At 44.7% G+C, this 20,089-nt stretch overlaps 1 protein-coding gene across 2 annotated transcripts in view; it reads left to right on the top strand.

Moving 5' to 3' along the window:
- Window positions 1–20,089, top strand: part of agap3 (ArfGAP with GTPase domain, ankyrin repeat and PH domain 3) — a 138,707-nt gene that overhangs the window by 68,097 nt on the left and 50,521 nt on the right. For both annotated transcript variants that reach the window (XM_080836964.1, XM_080836963.1), the window contains exons 3-9: window positions 2,402–2,489; window positions 9,667–9,752; window positions 10,910–11,051; window positions 11,419–11,553; window positions 12,719–12,846; window positions 13,243–13,398; window positions 18,851–18,934. In XM_080836964.1, the coding sequence (XP_080693090.1) occupies window positions 2,402–2,489; window positions 9,667–9,752; window positions 10,910–11,051; window positions 11,419–11,553; window positions 12,719–12,846; window positions 13,243–13,398; window positions 18,851–18,934 (819 nt within the window). The remainder of the gene's footprint in view (window positions 1–2,401; window positions 2,490–9,666; window positions 9,753–10,909; window positions 11,052–11,418; window positions 11,554–12,718; window positions 12,847–13,242; window positions 13,399–18,850; window positions 18,935–20,089) is intronic.

The following is a 20,089-nucleotide window of genomic DNA, read 5'->3' as shown; positions in this document are numbered from 1 at the left end:
GCTTTGGCTCCCTCCATCATGTCAGCAGATATTCTTACCCTTTAGAAGTCCACACAGGAGAAAAAGACAAGTTTGGCCCTCAGCTATGTTTCAAAATTGCTCACACAGTTGTAGAAGTTTACTTTCAAAGGCTGAAATGAATTAAACAAAGTATTTGATGCTATAAAATGCTATAGAGATTTGAAATTGGAATGACATGAAAAATAAATTCAATAAAACCATGAGACGGTTGCTCAGCGACATTATGGCTTTCAGTCACATCTAATATTTTACATTATATTAAACATTTTGAGTATTTACTTAAGTAATTTGAATGAAGGCCCCGGTTAGAGAGAAATGTGTCAGTCTGTTACAGAATGTAGTGGAATGCGAAGTATTACCTTTACAAAACTTCCCTTGCTGTCCGTAAGGATTGATTATATCCCTCTATTCTAGTTTCCAGGGTATACAGCTATAAACGAATTGACAGCTAAAACAAATAGCCTCTTTACCAGCCTTATTCCTTGAGACATAAACGGGTTATCCAGATCTATATATTGTATGATAAACGTGCAATGTGTTCATTATACATGCTACCAAGAGGCTCTCTGCCACCGTCTGTAAGTTATTGTTCAAACAGTGATCTCCCACAACAAGACTCCATTAGCTGTCCTGTAGGAAAGCTTGGCTGTGTAGGATCTGTTTTTCCTCCCCCGACTTTTAAGACTGCACACAGCTCTCTCCCCTGTAATTAGCACGGAGTGTACACTCGCCGCCCACCCACCATCTCAAGCCCGAGGAGAGCAGGAGGGGGTGGGAAGGAGTGGGCCGAATGCGTGCTGGAGCCTTTGTTCTCCCCAGACACACAGGCTCATCCACCCCAGCCTGTGGGGGCCACCTTGGTAGAAGTTAATCCTGAAGGGGGGGAAGTTAGATGCCCTTCTTCCCCCACCTCCACACTGATCACATAGGTTAGGTCAGGTCTCCACTACCCTATTCTGCCACCACCCATCCCCCAGGCACAGATGACTGGCAGGAGAGGGTGTGGTGAAGTGGGTTGGGTGGAGTCCACTGTCTATGATGAGTTCACTTTCAGCTCCCCTGGATCCTTGCGCACGCAATTTTCATGTGATCGTAAAACTATGCACTGTAAGGTTCACTGTATGCTGAACCGCGCTGTAGTGTTCACTATTGTATTCTTGTCAGGGGAGCCATCTTAGTCTTTAACCGGATGCGTTAAGTTTAGGCTCTCTAGCAATCTTAGCTTACCCAGCTGTGTTTTGTCATTTAGGACACTCTCCATTAGAGAGTGCAACCGCCTACTTAAAACAGTGCAATTAAATGGATAACTGAGTAGTGCCCTTATACAGTGCTTCACATGACTTTTAGATGCACAGGCATTTGCATTGTGAGCTGGTGTGCCTTGTGAAATTCAAGGTGAAAACATGGAGTATAAAACAGTATAAAAACACTGAGTATAAAAGCACAGCAAAAAGTAGAAGTGCTGGGCTCTGCGACGGTGCTGCGGCAGGTGTCATCGCACTTCCTGGGCCATTGAGACACCCCCTTCTGTTTCCACCTTTTATTCTCTTCGGCTGGTTCTGAGTCGTTGGGATCTGGAGGCACACAATTGGTTGACACTGTCGCTGGGTTACTGGAGCTGGAGGAAGCCGAAAAGGCCAGAGGCACATCAGCTGAACTCGAAATTGGCAGAGAGGGGGGACAATTTGGGGGAAAGTGGTTGCTCAGGAGAGTTTTTTTTTTGCAGACAGGAGGGAAGGAAAGGTTCTCATTAGACACCTCTGTCTTTCCCATGGTGCCTGCGTGACGGGTAGAGAGGACTGAGACCGGTGGGTGGGGGGGGAGTTGGGGGTGGGGGGGTGGGGGGGGGGTGTAGGGGACGCTTTCAGGGAGAATCTGAATGTTCAGCCAACTGCTGCTAGTTTCCTAGGTGCTATTGTCTTTGAAACGTACTGCTCTTAAACAAAACTAAATATATAAATTCTTATTAATAAATATTTTTACGAAAGATTTATTTCCTTTGACCTAAACAGAACTGACTATCCTGACATGTTAAATGAGAGATTCCCAGACACTGGTGTATTAATCAGGGTTATCATTTTAAATGAGAGATTTACAGACACTGGTGTATTAATCAGGGCTATCATTTTAAATGGGAGATTTACAGACACTGGTGTATTAATCAGGGTTATAATTTAAAATGGGAGATTTACAGACACTGGTGTATTAATCAGGGTCATGATGTAAATGTCATAATTTTTTTCCCCCTACATTTTCTCTGAAAACACAGTCTTCCAAATGTGGAAGGTCACGGTGTCGCGGCCGCAACATCACTAATAATGGCATCCTGCAGAGAGTTTGTCAGGTCGGTGTGTAAACATGGTCTTCTGTCGTCTGGCAGGGCATCGTGGGGAACCTCTCGAGCGGGAAGTCAGCCCTGGTCCACCGCTACCTGACAGGAACATATGTTCAGGAGGAGTCACCTGAAGGTAAGGGGAGAACAACCCAGCAGCTGATAATCTGGTATGCATCTGTGACAGGACCTGGGCCAGGTGACAGGGGACTGGGGACAGGGGTTCAGGGGTTAGGCCAGACAGTGTCCTTCAGACAGTCTGACTGTCAGCAATGAATTGAAAAGCAATCTGAGACTTCTACTTAAAAAACACAATCAGAGGCATTTGTGTTAGCAGCTGTCCATCCATCTGGTTGGTATAATGCTTAATGTGACATTTAGCATGATGCTAACTTAAGCAGATACAAACCAGATGGATGGACAGCGGCTAACACAAATGCCTTGACAAAGTAAAACTGTCAGTATCAACCTTCACATAGCAAAAGTGTCAGCATAATTTACAATCTTACATACCCTTAAAGGTAGAGTCTGCGATTCTGGCAAACAGTTGTTGATATTTTGATTACAACAGCCAATCAAATTACACCCCTCCCTTTTGTGTTTCTGAAATAACATGTTGATTGACTGCAATTATTGATGGATTGGTCCATGCCACTACAGACCCAGGACTCTGTATAAACACAGGACAGTTTTGAGCTTACACACTGATCGATCAGCTAGGACCGCATGAGGAGCAGTTCTCCTGCCTTTGAAAACAAATGTATTGAATAAGAATTATGTACTGGCCCTTTAACCACACATACACTGCAGGGTGTTAAAATGCATATCTGTAAAGTGCATGACAGAAAAGGCAGTGATCACTTTGGAACTAAATTCAAATATAGGCCAGCACTCAAGTCCAAAAGAGCTCCACAGGATGCTCTACACTGCACCGAGTGGCTCCACAGAAGGCTCTAACCTGCATCGAGTGATTTGTTCTTATTGTAAACGGTTGTTATTCTTGACAGAATTCCGTATAAAACCCCTCATTCTCCATTCATCTTTATTATATTTTGCTACTTTAATGATGAAACCCATTGTATGTGCAGGGTGTTGTGTGTACACTGGATGGATTTTGGGTCTAAACACTGCACTGACTGACTAACCAGTGATGTCTGGCTTGATGTTTGGGGTCTAACAGATGATCAGAAGCACAGAAAGTAAAAAAAAAATTCTGATTTAAATACCAACACATTGTAGGGAATGGAGCAGAAATCAGGTTTTCCTTTGGCGTCTTGCCGTTTATTACGGCAAGTTACATTCAGGTAAACCGATACCAAAGGGAAAGAACACTAGGGGTTATCATCTTTGCGTAACGCAGTGGGTAAGGGTGGACAAATACTCACTAACCTTACCACAAGCAGGGGACACAAATACATTCTAAAATGGAACATTAGATACTGAATTAAACATTAACATTCTCACAGACATATATGCACACAGCATTATGGGACTGAACTATTACACACACATTTACGGACGTGCACAACCCCCCTTTGCACACTACGATATGTTTTCTGTCCAGACTAATTTGATTATAATGGGAATGAATTTGTGGGACTCAAATAACAGTGGATGGCAAATACAAAGGGGTACATGTAAAACTACTGTTACATATACTACACTGGGGGTTACCACATACTGATGGCAATACAACGCATTTATGCAGAGGCGTCTCGGCTGCACAGTGAATGTTTGAGAAATGGGCATTTGGACAAAGCTATTCCGTGAGGCCATGAACATTATTTTGATGCGTGTCTGTGTTTATGTTTTGCACAGGCTGAGACAGAGTAACGATTTTCAGTGGTCTTATCGGAGATGAGAGGAGGTGATAGTGGAATTTCCATCTGGGTTTATAGAGGAGAGGAGATTAAGCTGTTGATCAGAGTCAGAAATGGTGTCACGTGGTGCCACGTTGTCTTGACCACTGGTGAAAACAGAATTGGAGCCTACATGATAATTAAATTGTTTGACATTTTGGTTGAACTGCTGAAGTTGGATGTTCTCATAAAGCACTGCAAATCGTGCCTGAGTTCGATCATTTCAGTACAGTTTTTATTTCCCAATCAAGATTTAATTTTTTCGGAATTCTTTGGTCCCCGTTTACTGCTTGATAATTGGACAAATGTCCTGTAGAGATTTATCTACCAATGTGATAATCTTGTTTTTCCACCTTAGAAACAGAATCACGCCTGTGGCATTATCATTCCTTAGGTGTTGCTAAATGTAGTTTTCAAAGAGGCACTGGTTTAAGGTACGAAGCAAGCTTTGGTTGAATCAGGGTGTTGGCTGTCTGCTTTCTCTCTCATTACTGGAGGATTCATTGGCAGAGGCTTAGGTGTGTGTTGTATTCATTTCCTGAAGATTTCTTCTAGTTAGTCTTGACAGATAGTAATTTGACTTCTCATTCCCTTGTTATGTTTAGTAGGGGGGCTGCAAAGGGATCTTGTTTTGTTGATTGACAGATGCCTTCAAATTAGCTGTTGGTTTTTGTAGTTATTTTTCACACATCTGTTGGTGTATTGCCTCTCCCACCATTTCATACACAACATTGTTTAGATTCATAGATTTGTTATAATCTTTTTAATGTTCTAACAGTGTTGCTATGGCAACTGTGAGTCTGTCCTGCTGATTTGGTATGTCTGTGTGAGTGTCTGTGTTCCTGTTCATGTGGTCTGAGCTTAAGGCATATCTTTGAAAGTCTTGATCCTGTGCTGTGAACACAAATACCTTTATCTCAGGCTGTCTGTGTAAACCGTTTGCTTGCGGTAAAGTCTAAAGCTTCTCAGATTTGGATTCTCTCACCTGATCGAAAAGTAAAACACAATCCTTTCGTAATAAAGATTTTTCCCTGTTGGGGGAAAAAAACAGAAATTAAACTCCAGCTCCCACAATCCTATTGGCACAGGTGACTGCTGGCAGAGCTTCAAACATGCTATAGTTAATACTTAAGATTAGAAGAGAAATAATGCACAATGTCTTATTCACACACGTTGTTTCTCAGAGAACCGATAAAAAAAGGAAAATTAGGTCATGCAGCAGTACATTCAACACTTAAGTGATCATCTGCATTACTCAGTCAAACTGACATGATTGGGCAAGCCAGACCGAACAAACAGCCTGAAATGTCTGGGAAATGAATGGGATATAGGGCCTCTGTTAGGAGTTAGGACATTTGCTATGATTTATTCATTGCATGTGCTTTGAAGGAAACATCTATGGCATTTTTTCCGATAAGTAAAGCACAAAGATGGTTAAAAAATGTGACCAGACCTGTATTATTGAGGCCTTAGAATGTTTAGCCATCATGCTAGTATCCTTTCGGGTTTGCCAGCTGGTTTGCCGGACCCAATTTATTATTTTTTTTGCCAGTAAATGATTCATTGAATCATTCAATGAAGTACATGAATCATTCCCTTCCCATCCGTGTTCCATTTAAGGAGATGTATCAGAAGACATATCTGTGCAATGTAACTAAGTGAGGTTAATCCGTAATCTTCCATTACTCTAAAAATCATCTCCTCGCAAAGCTGCTCTCATCTAGTGCTGCCATCTTGTGCACTAAGTACTTCACAAATTAATGGTGTCATTTTTCATCCTGAAGCCATTTGGAGTTTAGAGTACAATAAGGAGTTGGGTGAATCCTCTGCAGGCAAATAGCCTGAAGTGTTTGACTTCCTGCAGTGCTAGTGGTGTCTGTCTCAAAAATGCTGCCTTTGCTTGGCACACACCTTAATATGGTGATGTGCTGCCCCCATTGGAGCTATGATAATGGCCGTATTAATGTTATTAGTAAGATTCAGAGTTTGATCTGTGTGGTATCAGGTATTGATTTGTATGGGCTTAACGGTCGGTTTGGATTAGGAAGCATTTCACACATCTTACTTTATCTGACTGATGGTGTGCCGGCTAAGTTCATTTCTGTAGTCAGTATATTGTAATGTTTATTTTGATGGATAAATAACTGCTCTGGCAATTATTATTACCGAAGCCTCAATTGAACTTTGTTCACCGTAATCAACCACCCAAGGGCAGGAGTGATTTCTGCCCAGTCTTGTTGATTTCTATAGACCCTACAAGTTCTGTGCCCCCCCCCCCCCCCCCCCCACCAGTCTTGTTGATTTCTATGGATCCTACAGGTTCTGTTTCATGTCTTCTCGTGACTCAGCCTCCATCCTATGTGCTTTATTAAAGCATCACCTTTGTTGCCAGATTACGCAGCCCCATCAGTGAAATCCTCCCGACGCGAGAACACCATCAAACGCTGCCGTTCCCTTTTAGCGGAATTAAGCCCAGGCAGCTGTCTTTCATTTTGGTTGGTGTTTTCAGAGATGAGTGAGCACTGCCGCTGCGCTGAAACTGGGCTGCCTTTGACGGCCATGTCCTGTCTCTGTCCCCATGATGTGTTAAAAAAAAAGCCCTATTTAATTTGAGCTATCCTCAATGGGCTAGTGGTTTCATCAGGCTGGGCTTTGAGAGCCTGTGGCTAAGGAGGTGGAGAGAGAGCGAGAGAGAGCGCTAGGTAGCGCGCTATTCTTTAACACACACGAACAAAGGGATGAGATTATTTCTCTCTCTATCTCTCTTTTCTGCACATCCAGGTTATCACATTTCAATCTGTTCTACCTATTATTGCCGTGAGTATTAGAGATTGAAATGTTGCTTATCACTTCATGACGGGGGAAGATGTTTTGCTAGTTTCTGTGGCGGTGGCCAATGGAATGCATACTCTGGCAGTATCACTGGCCACACGCCAGACCCGTTCAATCCTGAGTCAAATAGACAGTTCTGTATTTTATATATATATTTATATATATATATAAACACACACAGAATATATATATATATATATATATATATATATATATATATACAGTGGTGGCCAAAATTATTAGAACACTAGACATATTTAAGAGTTTTCAGTTGTTTTTGTTGAATTGGCCATTAAAATACCCTAAAAACTAATGAAATATCTACAAAGTCATCATTATGCTCTATAAACCATAGAATAGAGCCATCATAATGAGATTTAGGTCATTTTCCGTACAAAAACAAGCTAGGCCTATTTCACTGTCAATTTCACACAATCATGTTCCTGCACAGAAGAAGCCAAATTACTTGTGTAATCATTGTCAGGTGTTATTGTGGTTAAATGGATGGTGTTGCAAGAGTCTTAGGACACAGCTCGGCGATTCTTTTGAATGTACAAGGCCTATCCTGCTCATTAAGTGATTGGTAACATCAGGGTTTTGACACTGAGGCCACACCACCAAATGGTATAGATCCAAAGCCTCTAGAAGCAGTCTTGAAGCACATGATGCTCTTTGAACATGGCTAAGGTGAAGAAGGAGCTAACAAATGAGCAACGGGTTTGAATAAAGGCTTTTTTTTATGCTGGCTGGAGTTACTGCCGCATAGCCAAGGACTTGAGATGCAGTCCAAGCACTGTAAAGTACACTTTAGACTACCATGGCACCAGAACCGAAGGGGAGAGGTTTCAAAAAGAAACTCTCAGACACACAAGTGAAGCATCTCAAAATTCTCAGTCTTCAGGACCGAAGAAAGACTTTACAAGAACTGTGTGACGAGATCAACATCACAATGAGTAATGGTGCAACAGTGTCTTCAAGAACTGTCCGTCGGACACTGGGAGAAGAAGGACTTTTTGGCAGAATAGCAGCAAAGAAATATCACTGAAAGAGAACAATTGAGTGTAACGCCTGAAATTTGCAAAAGAACACAAGAAATGGACAAGAAACAGAAAGATTGGTTTAAGTGTTGTGTACTGATGAGTCCAGGTTTGAATAGTTTGGCAACAAGCAAAGCGTGTATGTTCCACGAAGTGAGGGGGAGGGATATAAAAATGAGTGTCTCTTGCCAACAGTTAAACAAGGAGGGGGTAGTATTATAGTGTGGGGTACAATTTAAGCCTCAGGAACAGGTGACTTTGGCTAAATTGATGGCATCATGGATACAAAAGTATACCACAACATTCTGGTGAGGCACGGATTTCCTTCTTGGAGACATCTTATTGAGCCTGGATTTATTTTCCAAGAGGACAATGACCCTAAACATTATTTTAACTATTGCCGGATCTACTGGCGACAAGGAATCTGCTGGAACACTGAAAATGATGGACCGGCCCTCTCAAAGTCCGGACTTCAAACCCAGCAAGCAAATTCGGGGCAAGTTGGAAAATAAACTCGACAGATCTATTGTAAATTCCAAGGAAAGCCTTTGGCTTGAGTTGCAGAAGGCATGGGATAACATTTGTGTTGAAGTTCTCAAGAAATATATGACTCTATGCCAGAGAGATGTGCTGCTGTAATTGCTGCAAAAGGTGGGCGTACAACATATTAAAGTTAAAAGTGGATAAAAACAGTAGGACTCACTTCATCTGATATTTGTTGTGCTCAGAACAGCCATCTGCATGTTTCATGAACATTATGAAATTAAATCATGTTTTGGAGGCAAAAAAAAGGTAATTATTCTCAGATCTGTCAGGTGTTCTAATAATTTTGGCCACCACTGTATATATATATATAAAAACACACACACACACACACACACACACACACATTATATATATTTAGCTGGCAAGTGGCGCTGATGAGCGTATTCCGCCCACCACACACATGTCTCTGCCTGGTGCCCTGCTGCGAGTGGGTGACTGGTGGGATGTCAGGATATCAGCCCCAAAGGATGGGTGCCCAGCTGGACAAAAAGCACGGGCCACCCATCAGATGACGTAGGGTGTGTTGCGTATTTGCGACCCATTTTCTTGATTGCTTTTAGTCTTCCTCTTTCACTGCCACTACCTCAGTGAAGGACTACTTTAAATTATATTAGCGTGGTGTGATCTGAGTCAAGGCCTTATAGCGATGTTAAATTTAGATGATATTCACACAGCTTTATTAGGGACCTGGGGTCGCCAGAGAAGGGGTTGCCTCAGTTACCGGCGGCCGTCACGGCGTTATGAATGCTGTGTGCCTAAGTGCTGTTAATGCTGGTTGGGTCACCTGGAGAGACTCATTACGCAAAAAGGTTTGGAAGTGATGGAGTGTGACAGATGTGAACAAAAAGCTCATTAGATTAGTTGGTTTAATGGGAATCAAGGTGCCATGATGGATGTTCACATGATGTTTTTCTTTTAAGATCTTACCTTAAATGACCTAACCTCTCCATCTCCTCGCTTTATTCCCCTCACTCTTTCACTCTTCTCTTCTCTATTTCTCTTTCTTCTTGCTCCGTCTCTGTCTGCCTGTCTGTCTCAGGGGGCCGATTTAAAAAGGAGATCGTTGTGGACGGACAGAGCTACCTTCTTCTCATCAGAGATGAAGGAGGACCTCCGGAGCTACAGGTACGTCATCCAGACTGAAACAAAAAAAAAATGCAGTTTTCCGGATTCTCTGAAATGCATGTTAAATTGAGACGGACATAATAACAGCCCAGTAAGTGTAGCCATATTGGAACAATTAATGGAACAACATTAAGGGGTAGTGGGGTAAGTCATGCAGTCTTTGTGTATGTGTGTGCATGTGTGTGCATGTGTGTGCATGTGTGTGCATGTGTGTGCGTGTGTGTGCGTGTGTGTGCGTGTGTGTGCGTGTGTGTGTGCGTGGGATAGCGACAGGTGGTGGGGAAAGGCTGTGTGTGCCATCTGTGTAGCTGTCTCCACTAGGATTGCAGTCTAATGAATGAGACACGTTTACCTGCACCAGTGCAACATGCATCATGCAGGCCCTGCAGTCACGGTGGAAGCGAATGGGAGCCGCTCCTGTGGTAGCACATGTAATTAGCCACTCTTAATTAAAGGCCTCTACTACGTGTCTCCCCTGCAGGTGGCTCAGGGAAAACTGTGAAAACTGAATTCTCACCATCGCAACTCAACAAACATGACTAGCATTAATTTGTGTGTGTTTGTGTGTCTGTGTGTCTTGTGTGTCTGTCTATATGGATTATGAAAGAGGAAGTCAGATTAGTGCTCACGGGGTGTGTGACCGGCATCCACTGTGAGTGGTCGTCGTCAATTAAGACTTGCAGGGTTCCTGCCGTGTTTCCTGGAGTACCGCAGTATAATAAACCCACTTGATTGATGGCGCTGTTTGTTTATATATTTTAGAGTTCTGTGGGAAAGCAATGGAATTGGGTGCAGTGCTGTTGCTGCAGCTACACTGCCCTCCTCTGGTGGTCAATGGAACTACCTTTGTTTTCAGATGTTTTTAGTGGATTATTGGTTTCCATTGAAGAGAGTAAGGATGAGGATTCTCTGTGGGAGGGAATAATCTGCACATATCTGTGTTTAATATAAATCATGAACTCTTTTTAAAATCAGACAAACAGGCAGTACATCCTTCATTGTTCGAAACTTGACCTTCAGAAGCCCTCCAAGTTTTGCACACATAGTAAAGTAGTTTTTATATCAGAAAATAAGTGTGATTTGCACTGAAATAGTGCGACCAAACATATGACATGTGGTGATGAGATGATGTTCTGCTGTCTTCCTATGTTGGACAGTTTGCCGCCTGGGTGGACGCTGTGGTGTTCGTCTTCAGCCTAGAGGATGAGATCAGTTTCCAGACAGTGTACAACTACTTCCTGCGTCTGTCCAGCTACAGGAACACTAATGAGGTGCCCATGGTGTTGGTCGGGACGCAAGGTAACAGTAACGGCAACCAAGGTCACTTCCGGAGATATAACACCCTTAACAGAGTTGGCAGTTTAATGGAAGTTATTGATTCGCTATTGTAAAATTGTGGTTATTCCAGAGCCAAGTTTGTCCGATGCATTACTTATAGCCATTTGGCAATCAAATGTTTCTGTAATGAAGGGTCATTTCTATACTATGAAATGAATGTCTACTCCCTAGTTGAATTAATGTCTTCTAAATTATGAACAGCCATCTTGTGAAAAGTGTACCCTGATGAAGTTCTACACTTAATGAAAGTGTACCCTCCTGAAGTGTGGCACACTTTGGTTCTATCCATGCCAATGTCACCAGAGCTGCTCTTACCGGTCTCCTCTAGATGCCATCAGTGCCACCAACCCCAGAGTCATCGATGACGCCCGTGCCCGTAAGCTGTCAAACGACCTGAAGCGCTCCACCTACTACGAGACCTGCTCTACCTACGGCCTCAACGTGGAGCGAGTCTTCCAGGACGGTGAGAGAACAGACACAGCCTTGTTTTGGATTGGGGAAGGCCATTTCAGCGACTGGATCTCAAGTGCTGTCAGGAGAATTGCGCATGCATCATCCATTCAACAGCACTCAACAGCAGGCGGATGTAGCATATGTCTCTCTTTCTCCATCCTAATTCTGGTTACCTGTACACACAAAGCCTGTCTAAGGTCACTTTAAAAAAAAAAACAAGACCTTCTCCATTGTATTTCTTATAAAACACCCCCTTTCTTTCTTTTTGGGGGGATTTGTTTTGCACCATTGGTTTGTTTTGCACCATCGGTTCCTGATGGTGTCTGGAGTTTTTCCTCTGATTCTCAGTAATTACATCCTGAGGCACCATTTCAATAATGCAGAGGCACCAGCACCCCCTTCACTATCTCATGCCCACGCCTCACACTTTCCCAGTGAGGATGGGCATCGACGCCTCTGCCATCTGTAGGAGGTGCTTTTCTTCCGTTTTCCCCACTCTACCCTTCTCTCTTTCTCTCTCTCCCTTCACTCTGTATCACTCTTTCTGTAGCTGTCATACACACCCTTCTCCTTGTATCTGCTCAGTTGTATTTGCAAGTTCACTCTTCTTTTTTGCCATCTCATTGCTCCTCCTCTTCTTGCCCTTTGTCTATCTGTCTGTCTCGCTATCTCCCTCTCTCCCTCCCTCCTCTACCACCTTTTTTTCCCCATCATTCATTTTTACACTTGTCACTCCAGCCCACCCAGAGCCTGGCAATGGGGCTGTGAAGGCTAACGACTGCTCTTGCTGTCTGCATGACAAATCAGCCTCTCAGTGCTGAGTCATGCTAGGCTCTTCTGCCTCATGTTTTTTTCAGCACACAGTATTCTGCTGAATGCCATATCATAGGCAAGCCAGACAGCAGGCTACCCCTTTGCCGTTCCCCTCACTTCAAAAGAGACTGGCAAGAGTGGGAGTTTGTTTAATCTCATTGGGGGCTGTGGCTTGTGTTGAATCATTGTGGTCTGCTGAATAAACTGGTACCTTTATCAACGCAGGACCATCACTGTATTCTACAACACCTGCAGTGAGTGTGAGTGTGAGTGTGAGTGTGAGTGTGAGTGTGAGTGTGAGTGTGAGTGTGTGTGTGTGTGTGTAACAGCTGTGTGTGTGTGTGTCTTCCTCTGGCTTGCAGTTGCCCAGAAGGTGGTGGCCCTGAGGAAAAAGCAGCAGCTCTCTATTGGCCCGTGCAAGTCCCTCCCTAACTCTCCCAGCCACACATCTGTCCCCTCCGCATCCATCCCCTCCGTCCACATCAATCAGGTAAGCCTCCACCCTTCACTGACCCCACACACACCAAGCAGGGCAGTGTGTTTGGGGGGTTTTTAGAAATGGAAATCTGTTGCTTTAAAGTTAATGAGCATATATGAGCATATAAAGTATACTCGGATAGGCCATGTGGGTTTTTGATTTGACATGCTCACCATCTAGTGCCACTGTTCAGCTTCCCTGCAGGCTAGCTTATGTATGTTGATCAGATCTGGTGCCTTTCATCGTGCCTCAACAGTAAACTCTCCCTTGCCTCTATTTTGAAAACACCATATACTCTCTGCTCCATCCTACCCATCTCTCTCTCTCTCTCCCCCTCTCTCTCTCCCTCTCCATCTCTTCCTCTCTGTCCTCTTCTCTGTGTCTGTGTGTGTGTTTGCGCATGTGCAGGCGGCTAACGGTGGGGGCGCCTTCAACGACTACTCGTCCTCGGTGCCCTCCACGCCCAGCATGGGCCAGCGGGAGATGCGCATCGAGACCATCGCCGCCTCCAACACGCCCACGCCCGTCCGCAAGCAGTCCAAGCGCCGCTCCAACATCTTCACAGTAAGTATGCGACAGCTGATGCAGAGCAACACGCACTCGCACTACTAGAGGGCTTGGGCTTTGAGTTTGAGTGTGGGGGGGGGGGTGGGGGTGGGGAAGGGCCGTGAGCCCTGACCGAATGACCCCCACCTCCCCCTCCACCCCCGCCCCAGCCGCCACGCCTTGCCTCGCCTCGCCTACTCCTTGCCGCGCTCCAGCGCCAGCCTGCGCCCACGCCTGCAGGCCTCGGCTGCCAGAGGGAGCCACTGCCGAGCTCTTATGTCTATAACCAAAGCCGCCCTCCTCCTCCTCCTCCTCCTCCTCCTCCTCTCACTCCTCTTCTCCTCTGCTCTTCTCTTTCCCCCTCTTCAAGAGGTTCAAAATGTCCAGCAGCTCCGCGCCTCCAGTCGCCCTCCCCTCCTGTTCCCCTCATGCACACACGCATGCACACAAACAAAGGATGGAGTGACACCAGGTGCTGTTAAAAAGGAGTCCAAAACTAAACGGACCAGGCGAAAGGCAAGGGGATGAACGGAAAGGAACTCCCTGATGTGGAGGGCTGCATTCTTCTTGATTTTCAAAGCTTTCTGTTGATATTTTCATTTACATTTTCCGTTTCTTCTTTTTTTTTTTGGTTGCTTTTTGTTGTTTTTGTTGTTGTTGTTCTTAAAGCGCATTTCACAGCGTTATGCCAAGGGAAAACTTGATTCCTAACAGTTTGGCCGAACAGGATCAAAAAACCCATCGGCCTAAACTCCCACCCCTACTCGCGTGCCAACAGCAGCCCACAACCCTCCCCCCCACACACACACACACACCTCCCCCCCTGCCACGCTGCCTTATCCCCCCTCCCCCTCCTCCCAGCTCTCTCCTCACCCCTCTCCATGCATCTCCAACCTAGCCCGCCACTCCTGTGGCTACTGTAGGATAAACATGTCCTGCGCTCTCGGCCTCGCCTGCATGTGTTCACTCCCCACCCCAAGGCAACTCTTCCGGTGGCGCTGTATGGCGGCCGAGGCGGGCCCTCTGCTCTCCTCCTCTCGTCCCTTTGCCTTGTGCTAGCCTGCACTGTCCTCCTTTCCTGTCCTCCTCTTCTCCCTCCTTCCCTGCCTGTAGGTAGTGAGTAGCCCCGTCCACCGCCACCGCAGCCACCACCACCACCACCACCACCACCACCACCAGAGGCATGACCCCGCCCAGGTGCCCGTGCCCATCCCTGTGCCCGTGCGAGTGATGGAGCCGCAGAAGCACGCCACCTACCCGGTGTGGTTGCCCGAGTGGCAGGCCGAGCGGGAGTTTCAGCTCATGACCTTCTAAGAGGACGCAGCCAGCACCCAAGGGTTGGGGAAGCAGAGTGGTGCAAGGATGGGTGATGGAGGGAGGGTGGGAGGGAGGAGAGAATGAGAGGAGGAGAGGAGGTGAGGTGGGTTGGGAGAAGAGGGGAGGGAACAGGAGGGGAGGTGGGTTGGGAGAAGAGGGGAGGTGTGGGTAGGGGAGGGTGGCCTTCAGGCCTCATATGAGCACAAACGACACTTCAAGATTTAAGAGCAAAATGAATGAATGGGTGAACGAGTGAATAAATGAATAAAAGTAATATTGTAATAAATCCAGCTTCGCCCTAATGGACTAGTGTTCAGAGAGCAACACACTAAGCCCCATCTGCTTTGTTGTTTTATTTGTCAGTTTGTTTTTTTATTACTGTAGACTTTGCCGTGCCAGTTTGAAGAAAAGTCAATATGCAGAATTAAATCGTGCTTATATGCTTCAATCAGCCATTATGCCGGTCCCTTACCTGTATCTCTGTGTGACCCAAGGTGAGCACATTTCAAGACCACATTTGTCTAATGCCAAACACCCAATGTGAACCATATGTATCCGGGTAGTTTTTCTACGAGTCCGTTTGTTGTTAGAGTGGCCTTAATGTTCTTTAAGTTCATTTGGGCAACACATGACCTTTTAGCACACAGAGCTTATGACATAAAGCAGAGCTAAGGAGCAGGAATTACAATGCAAAGCTGACCAATAACTGTTGTTTTTATTTCATCATCTAAATGATTGTTGTTCCCAATCCGCACATAACACATAAAGCATATCATGCAAAACCTGCGTTGCTAACGTGAGTTAAGTCAGCGAGTATGACCCTAGTAGATGCCATTCAGTCTCTCTTCATGGCATTGGACATTCTGTACCCTCTTCATAGTTGCTCACAAACCCTGTCCATGTCTGCCGAGGCCACTAGATGTCAGGCCAGGATAAAAAAAAGTAAATACTTAACCGTGCTTCCATGGATACCGGATGGCCCTGCACTCTCCTTCCACTCAATGTCCTGCCCTTGTCTCTAGAGCTGTCATTGTTTTTACGTCCCAGTGCCTGGAGATGTTCTGAAAAAAACGAGAAAAAAAACACCCCTGTCATTCTAATCTTACCCTGCCTCCATGGCAACCACGCCTCATAGCAGCCACGCTGTTCTTTTTTTACCTGTAGAGATTCCTTTTTCTTCATATACTGAGGTGTCTGTTTTAGTTATTCAGTTCTTTTTAAGTCCATATTAACTAAGAAGTGAGGAGAAGAAAATTAAGTAGAAGAGGAGAAGTAATGCTGGTGGGGGTGGGGGTGGTTGGGGTGGTGGGCGGCGGGGGGTGGTTGCCGGGCATTTGCCTATGGCATCTCTAAAAGAGTTCAGAGGGCAGGAACATAGATGTGCCCTGGTGTCCCACCACAGTTACACAGGGCAGCAATGGTGACTGGAAAAGCATGACTGTAGAAACAGAAACTGTAAATGCATTTTGCTCCACAAGGACCGTCCATGTTTTTTTATTGGGAATCACCAGAAGCAAACCCTTCAGTTGCACTTAAGATAGCGTGTGAGCTTGAAGCTCCTGTACTATCACTCGAACCCTTGCACCCCCCCTCCCTCCCCCCCACCCCCAATCCACAACCCCAAGACCCCCATGCTGGCACCCTACTCCCCCACCCCACCCTCCCCTCCCCTCCCCTCTCCTTGCCCCCTGTCCCCCTGTCCCTGCTCGCTCACTGTGCTAAACCACACCTTACACCCCTGGGAACATTTCTGACCATGACAAGGACAGACCCAACATGAGACATTACATCACACTGCCTTTGCCATAAAAAAAGCACGAGGACTCTAGGACAACACAGCCAAGTTGCTCGCTGTCACTCTTTGTTCTCTAGTCTTTTCTTTTCTTTCTTAAACTAACACTTTCTTTTTCGCCTTTTTCTGTGATGTCAGCTCAATTTCTGGCGGGAAGTTGAGCGTCTGAGTTAATGTAAGGTGATCTGTGTAAAGAACACTTAATGACAGATGTCAGGCCAAAAAAATGTAACCATGCTACATCTGTGCGTTATTATAGTTTATTGCTGCAGTAATGCATAGTTTACATCCGCTACAGTTTCATATCTGCATGGTGGTTGGCCTGAGCTGAACGTCAATGTTTGGAAACCCAAATCTGTCTCAAGAATCTGCCCTTGCATTGCGGTTCAGTTCATGCTAAATCTTGCATTGTAACTATTCCAAAATCCAAGCCACATCATACGTAATACACTGGAAATTTGGATTTATTTACAACTTTTTTTAAATGAAAGTTTTTGGCAGACTCGTGTATTTGCTTCACGTGTGGTTGATTTTTTTGGCCTTGTGGCATCCTATGGCAGGTTAACAAGAGAAAAACTTGAAAGGATCAAAAGCCAAGTCAGAACGATTTATGAAGGCCTTCATAAAATTAGAACAGGGAAGCTTAAAGTTCAAGAAATGAGAAGCAAGGGGTACGGCATTAGCCATGATAAGTGTTTGCAATCATGGTGTGCACCGACCTGTAAGAATGTAGTGTCTACTTGTGGTTTTGTTGTTTGTTTTTGGTCACGCTTTTTTTAGTTTAACTAATTTATTTTTTATTTATTTTCGTGAAAGGTTCTGTGTCAGGATTTATGAACTGTTTCAGAATCACTTTTATATCATTCAAAAAAGAATTGACATAGACTGCTGTATATCTTGTATGGAATTTTAATGACATAATGGTATTCTATAGAAAAGTATATTATATACCTATATGAAACATATAATACATGGCGCCTTTTTAGTGTCCTCTCTTTCTTTTGTGGGAACTGCAATGTTTGGCTAAGCCTGTTGAATATTTCAAAAGTGAACATGTGACTTGAGTTGTATGGTGTCTGTATAGAAAAAAATAAAATGTTGAAAAATATCCCAGAGCAAATTTACTTTTGAGCTCAGACCTCATCCATGGGCGAGTGGCCATATTTCATCCTGTTCTGAGTGAGTCCATCCAGTCGTCCTGTATGGTTGGTGTGACTGTGGAGAGATGAGGGGGTGTCGGGGTGGGTGTGGGGTGTCTGGGTGTATCTGTTCTGGGGGGAGGGGGGGGGGGGGGGGGGGATGGGGGTGGACTGTGGGGTTTGTGGGGTCCGTGTTCTGTCCTGTCAATAACTAACCAAGTTCACATGTTTGCTGTTTTTTTTTCTTTCTTGCTGATTTGCCTTGTTTCCAGCTCCCGTGGACCTGCATTGTACATTCCCATGTCTTGTTTTGTTTTGCCAAATGAAGTGATCTGATATGCTCCTGATAAACCATTGACCCTCACCTTTCTCTCACGCCTCCCTGGGAAGTCAAGCGCTCGTAACCATTTCTTTCTTCGCAGGTGAAACTCTGATATGTCACAGAGGTGTCTGCATTACTTAAAATGATGAATGAAATGACCATAACGATAACATGTGCTTTCTCTCCTCCTCACTCTAACTTGTATGCTTACCCATGGAACTTGACCAATGAGTATCAGTGTGTTGCTAGAAGATGCTAACAGTCAGGGTACCCATGCAAAATGGCCATTTTGAAGGGAGGTAAAGATAGCTTAGGTGGGACAGTCCCACAGTGGGTCAGGGTTGAGTCATGACTCTTCTGTTTGTTTGTTTGTTTGTTTGTTGTTGTTGTTTGGATATGTGTTGAGTTTTTCTCGTCTGTCCTGGTGTTTCTTCTCTGTGCTCCCTGTTCTTGCTGCACGTGAGTGTGCTGCTTTGGTGTCGCTGTCTGGCCTGTCTGTCCTTTGCTCAGCCTCTCAAGAACAGCTTTATTTATTTATGATTTATTTATTAATTTATGTTTGTTTGATTGATTGATTTATTATTTATTTATACATTTTTCCTTCTTTTTTTTTCAAATATTTTAGTTTTTTTGCACATTGAGTTTTGGCGTCCTGACACAACATCCACTTTTGACACTTATTAGGTTCCTTAGCACACACACTGTCACACTCATACACACACTCACACACGCAGACACACACTCGCGCACCCACACCCACACCCACACCCACACCCACACACACACACGCGGTCATCTTGATCTTCTTTTTCTTCTCCTCTCCCTTTTTCTCCTTCCCCTACACTGTGTGTGTGAGTAGAGTGTTCCCATGACCGACTGGCTCTCTTGTTTCCATTGCAGTCGCGGAAAGCCAGCGAGCAGGCAAAGAGCACTGACAGTAAAACAGACAGCATAGGCAGTGGAAGGGCCATACCCATCAAACAGGTGAGTCCACTGGCCCGAGCCGCCGCGCACATTACACAGGGTAAGTAAACACTCCCATCATAGTGCTTCATATAGCCTGGAGAAATCCCACACGCAGTAGTCTGAGCAGTTGTGGGACTTGTTGTTTTCTTTCCTGTGTGAGGCAAAGGCGCACCCTGCTGCATTGACCCACTGGGTATCTCCATTTTCATGTATCACTTTGCTCTGAAATCTAAAGATCAGACCTGTAGAAGATGAGGTCAAAACCTACTAAGATGAAGAGGCGCAAACGGCTTGCTGACGGTATCTAGACCGGACTTTCCAAGATCTGCCTTGGGAGCCATTCTGTCTCTGTTCTGAAATGAGCCCTCCTGGAAGTGGCATGAATTAAAATGAGTTATTGCATCAAGTCATGCGCGTTCAGTATGAGTTAACCATAGGGTGACGATGGTTTCTGTAATGTTAATTAGTTAATACTTTACATATTAATAATTAATAAATAGTTAACTTTTAACAAAGCAGTAAATGAAGGATACACATATGCTAAGTGCTATAGATAAGGGCCTTGCAACCATCTTCATAACTGACAAATGCTTTAAACTTATGTGTCTCTCAGGTCTTAGTCCTTAAAGCAGAACTCTGAGTTACAGAACATCTTTCTTCTGACCCCCTGTGGTCCGAGGGTCCTGTCAGTCATCGTTCTAGGTTCTGACCCACTGTTGTCCAGGGGCCGTGTCAGTCATGGTTCTAGGTTCAAATGTTTCTAGTTTATTCAGACATACTTAGGGCTTCTTTCTTGCTGGCAGTGGTCATTTCCTTAAGTTCTAAAAATGGACACTAACATGAAACATGAAGGATAAATTGTTTTGATGCTTCAGTTTAGCAGACATAACTCCTAAACTAATGTCACAAGAATGACTGCAGTGCTGAAAGGCTGGTGCAGTCTGTGCTTCGAACACCAGAGGGCGGTGTCAATGCGGGTATTAAGTTAAGACTAACGACTGCATATTAGGGGAGAGCTGGGCAAGTTGTCACACAGGCAAGTTGCCACACTGCTCATTTCCCCAAAACTAGGGGCACAATCTAAAATCTGAAAGTTCTTCTCCCCTGAACTGAAGATGTCGCCTGAGAGTACCTCACTTGGTCAGCAGATATTTACTTTGGTTTATTGCAAAG

Source organism: Sprattus sprattus, assembly GCF_963457725.1.
Source record: "Sprattus sprattus genome assembly, chromosome: 4".
NCBI classification, from domain to species: Eukaryota; Metazoa; Chordata; class Actinopteri; order Clupeiformes; family Clupeidae; genus Sprattus; species Sprattus sprattus.
The sequence above is the reverse complement of the archived record's forward strand: the minus strand, read 5'-3'. Positions and strand labels throughout refer to the sequence as shown.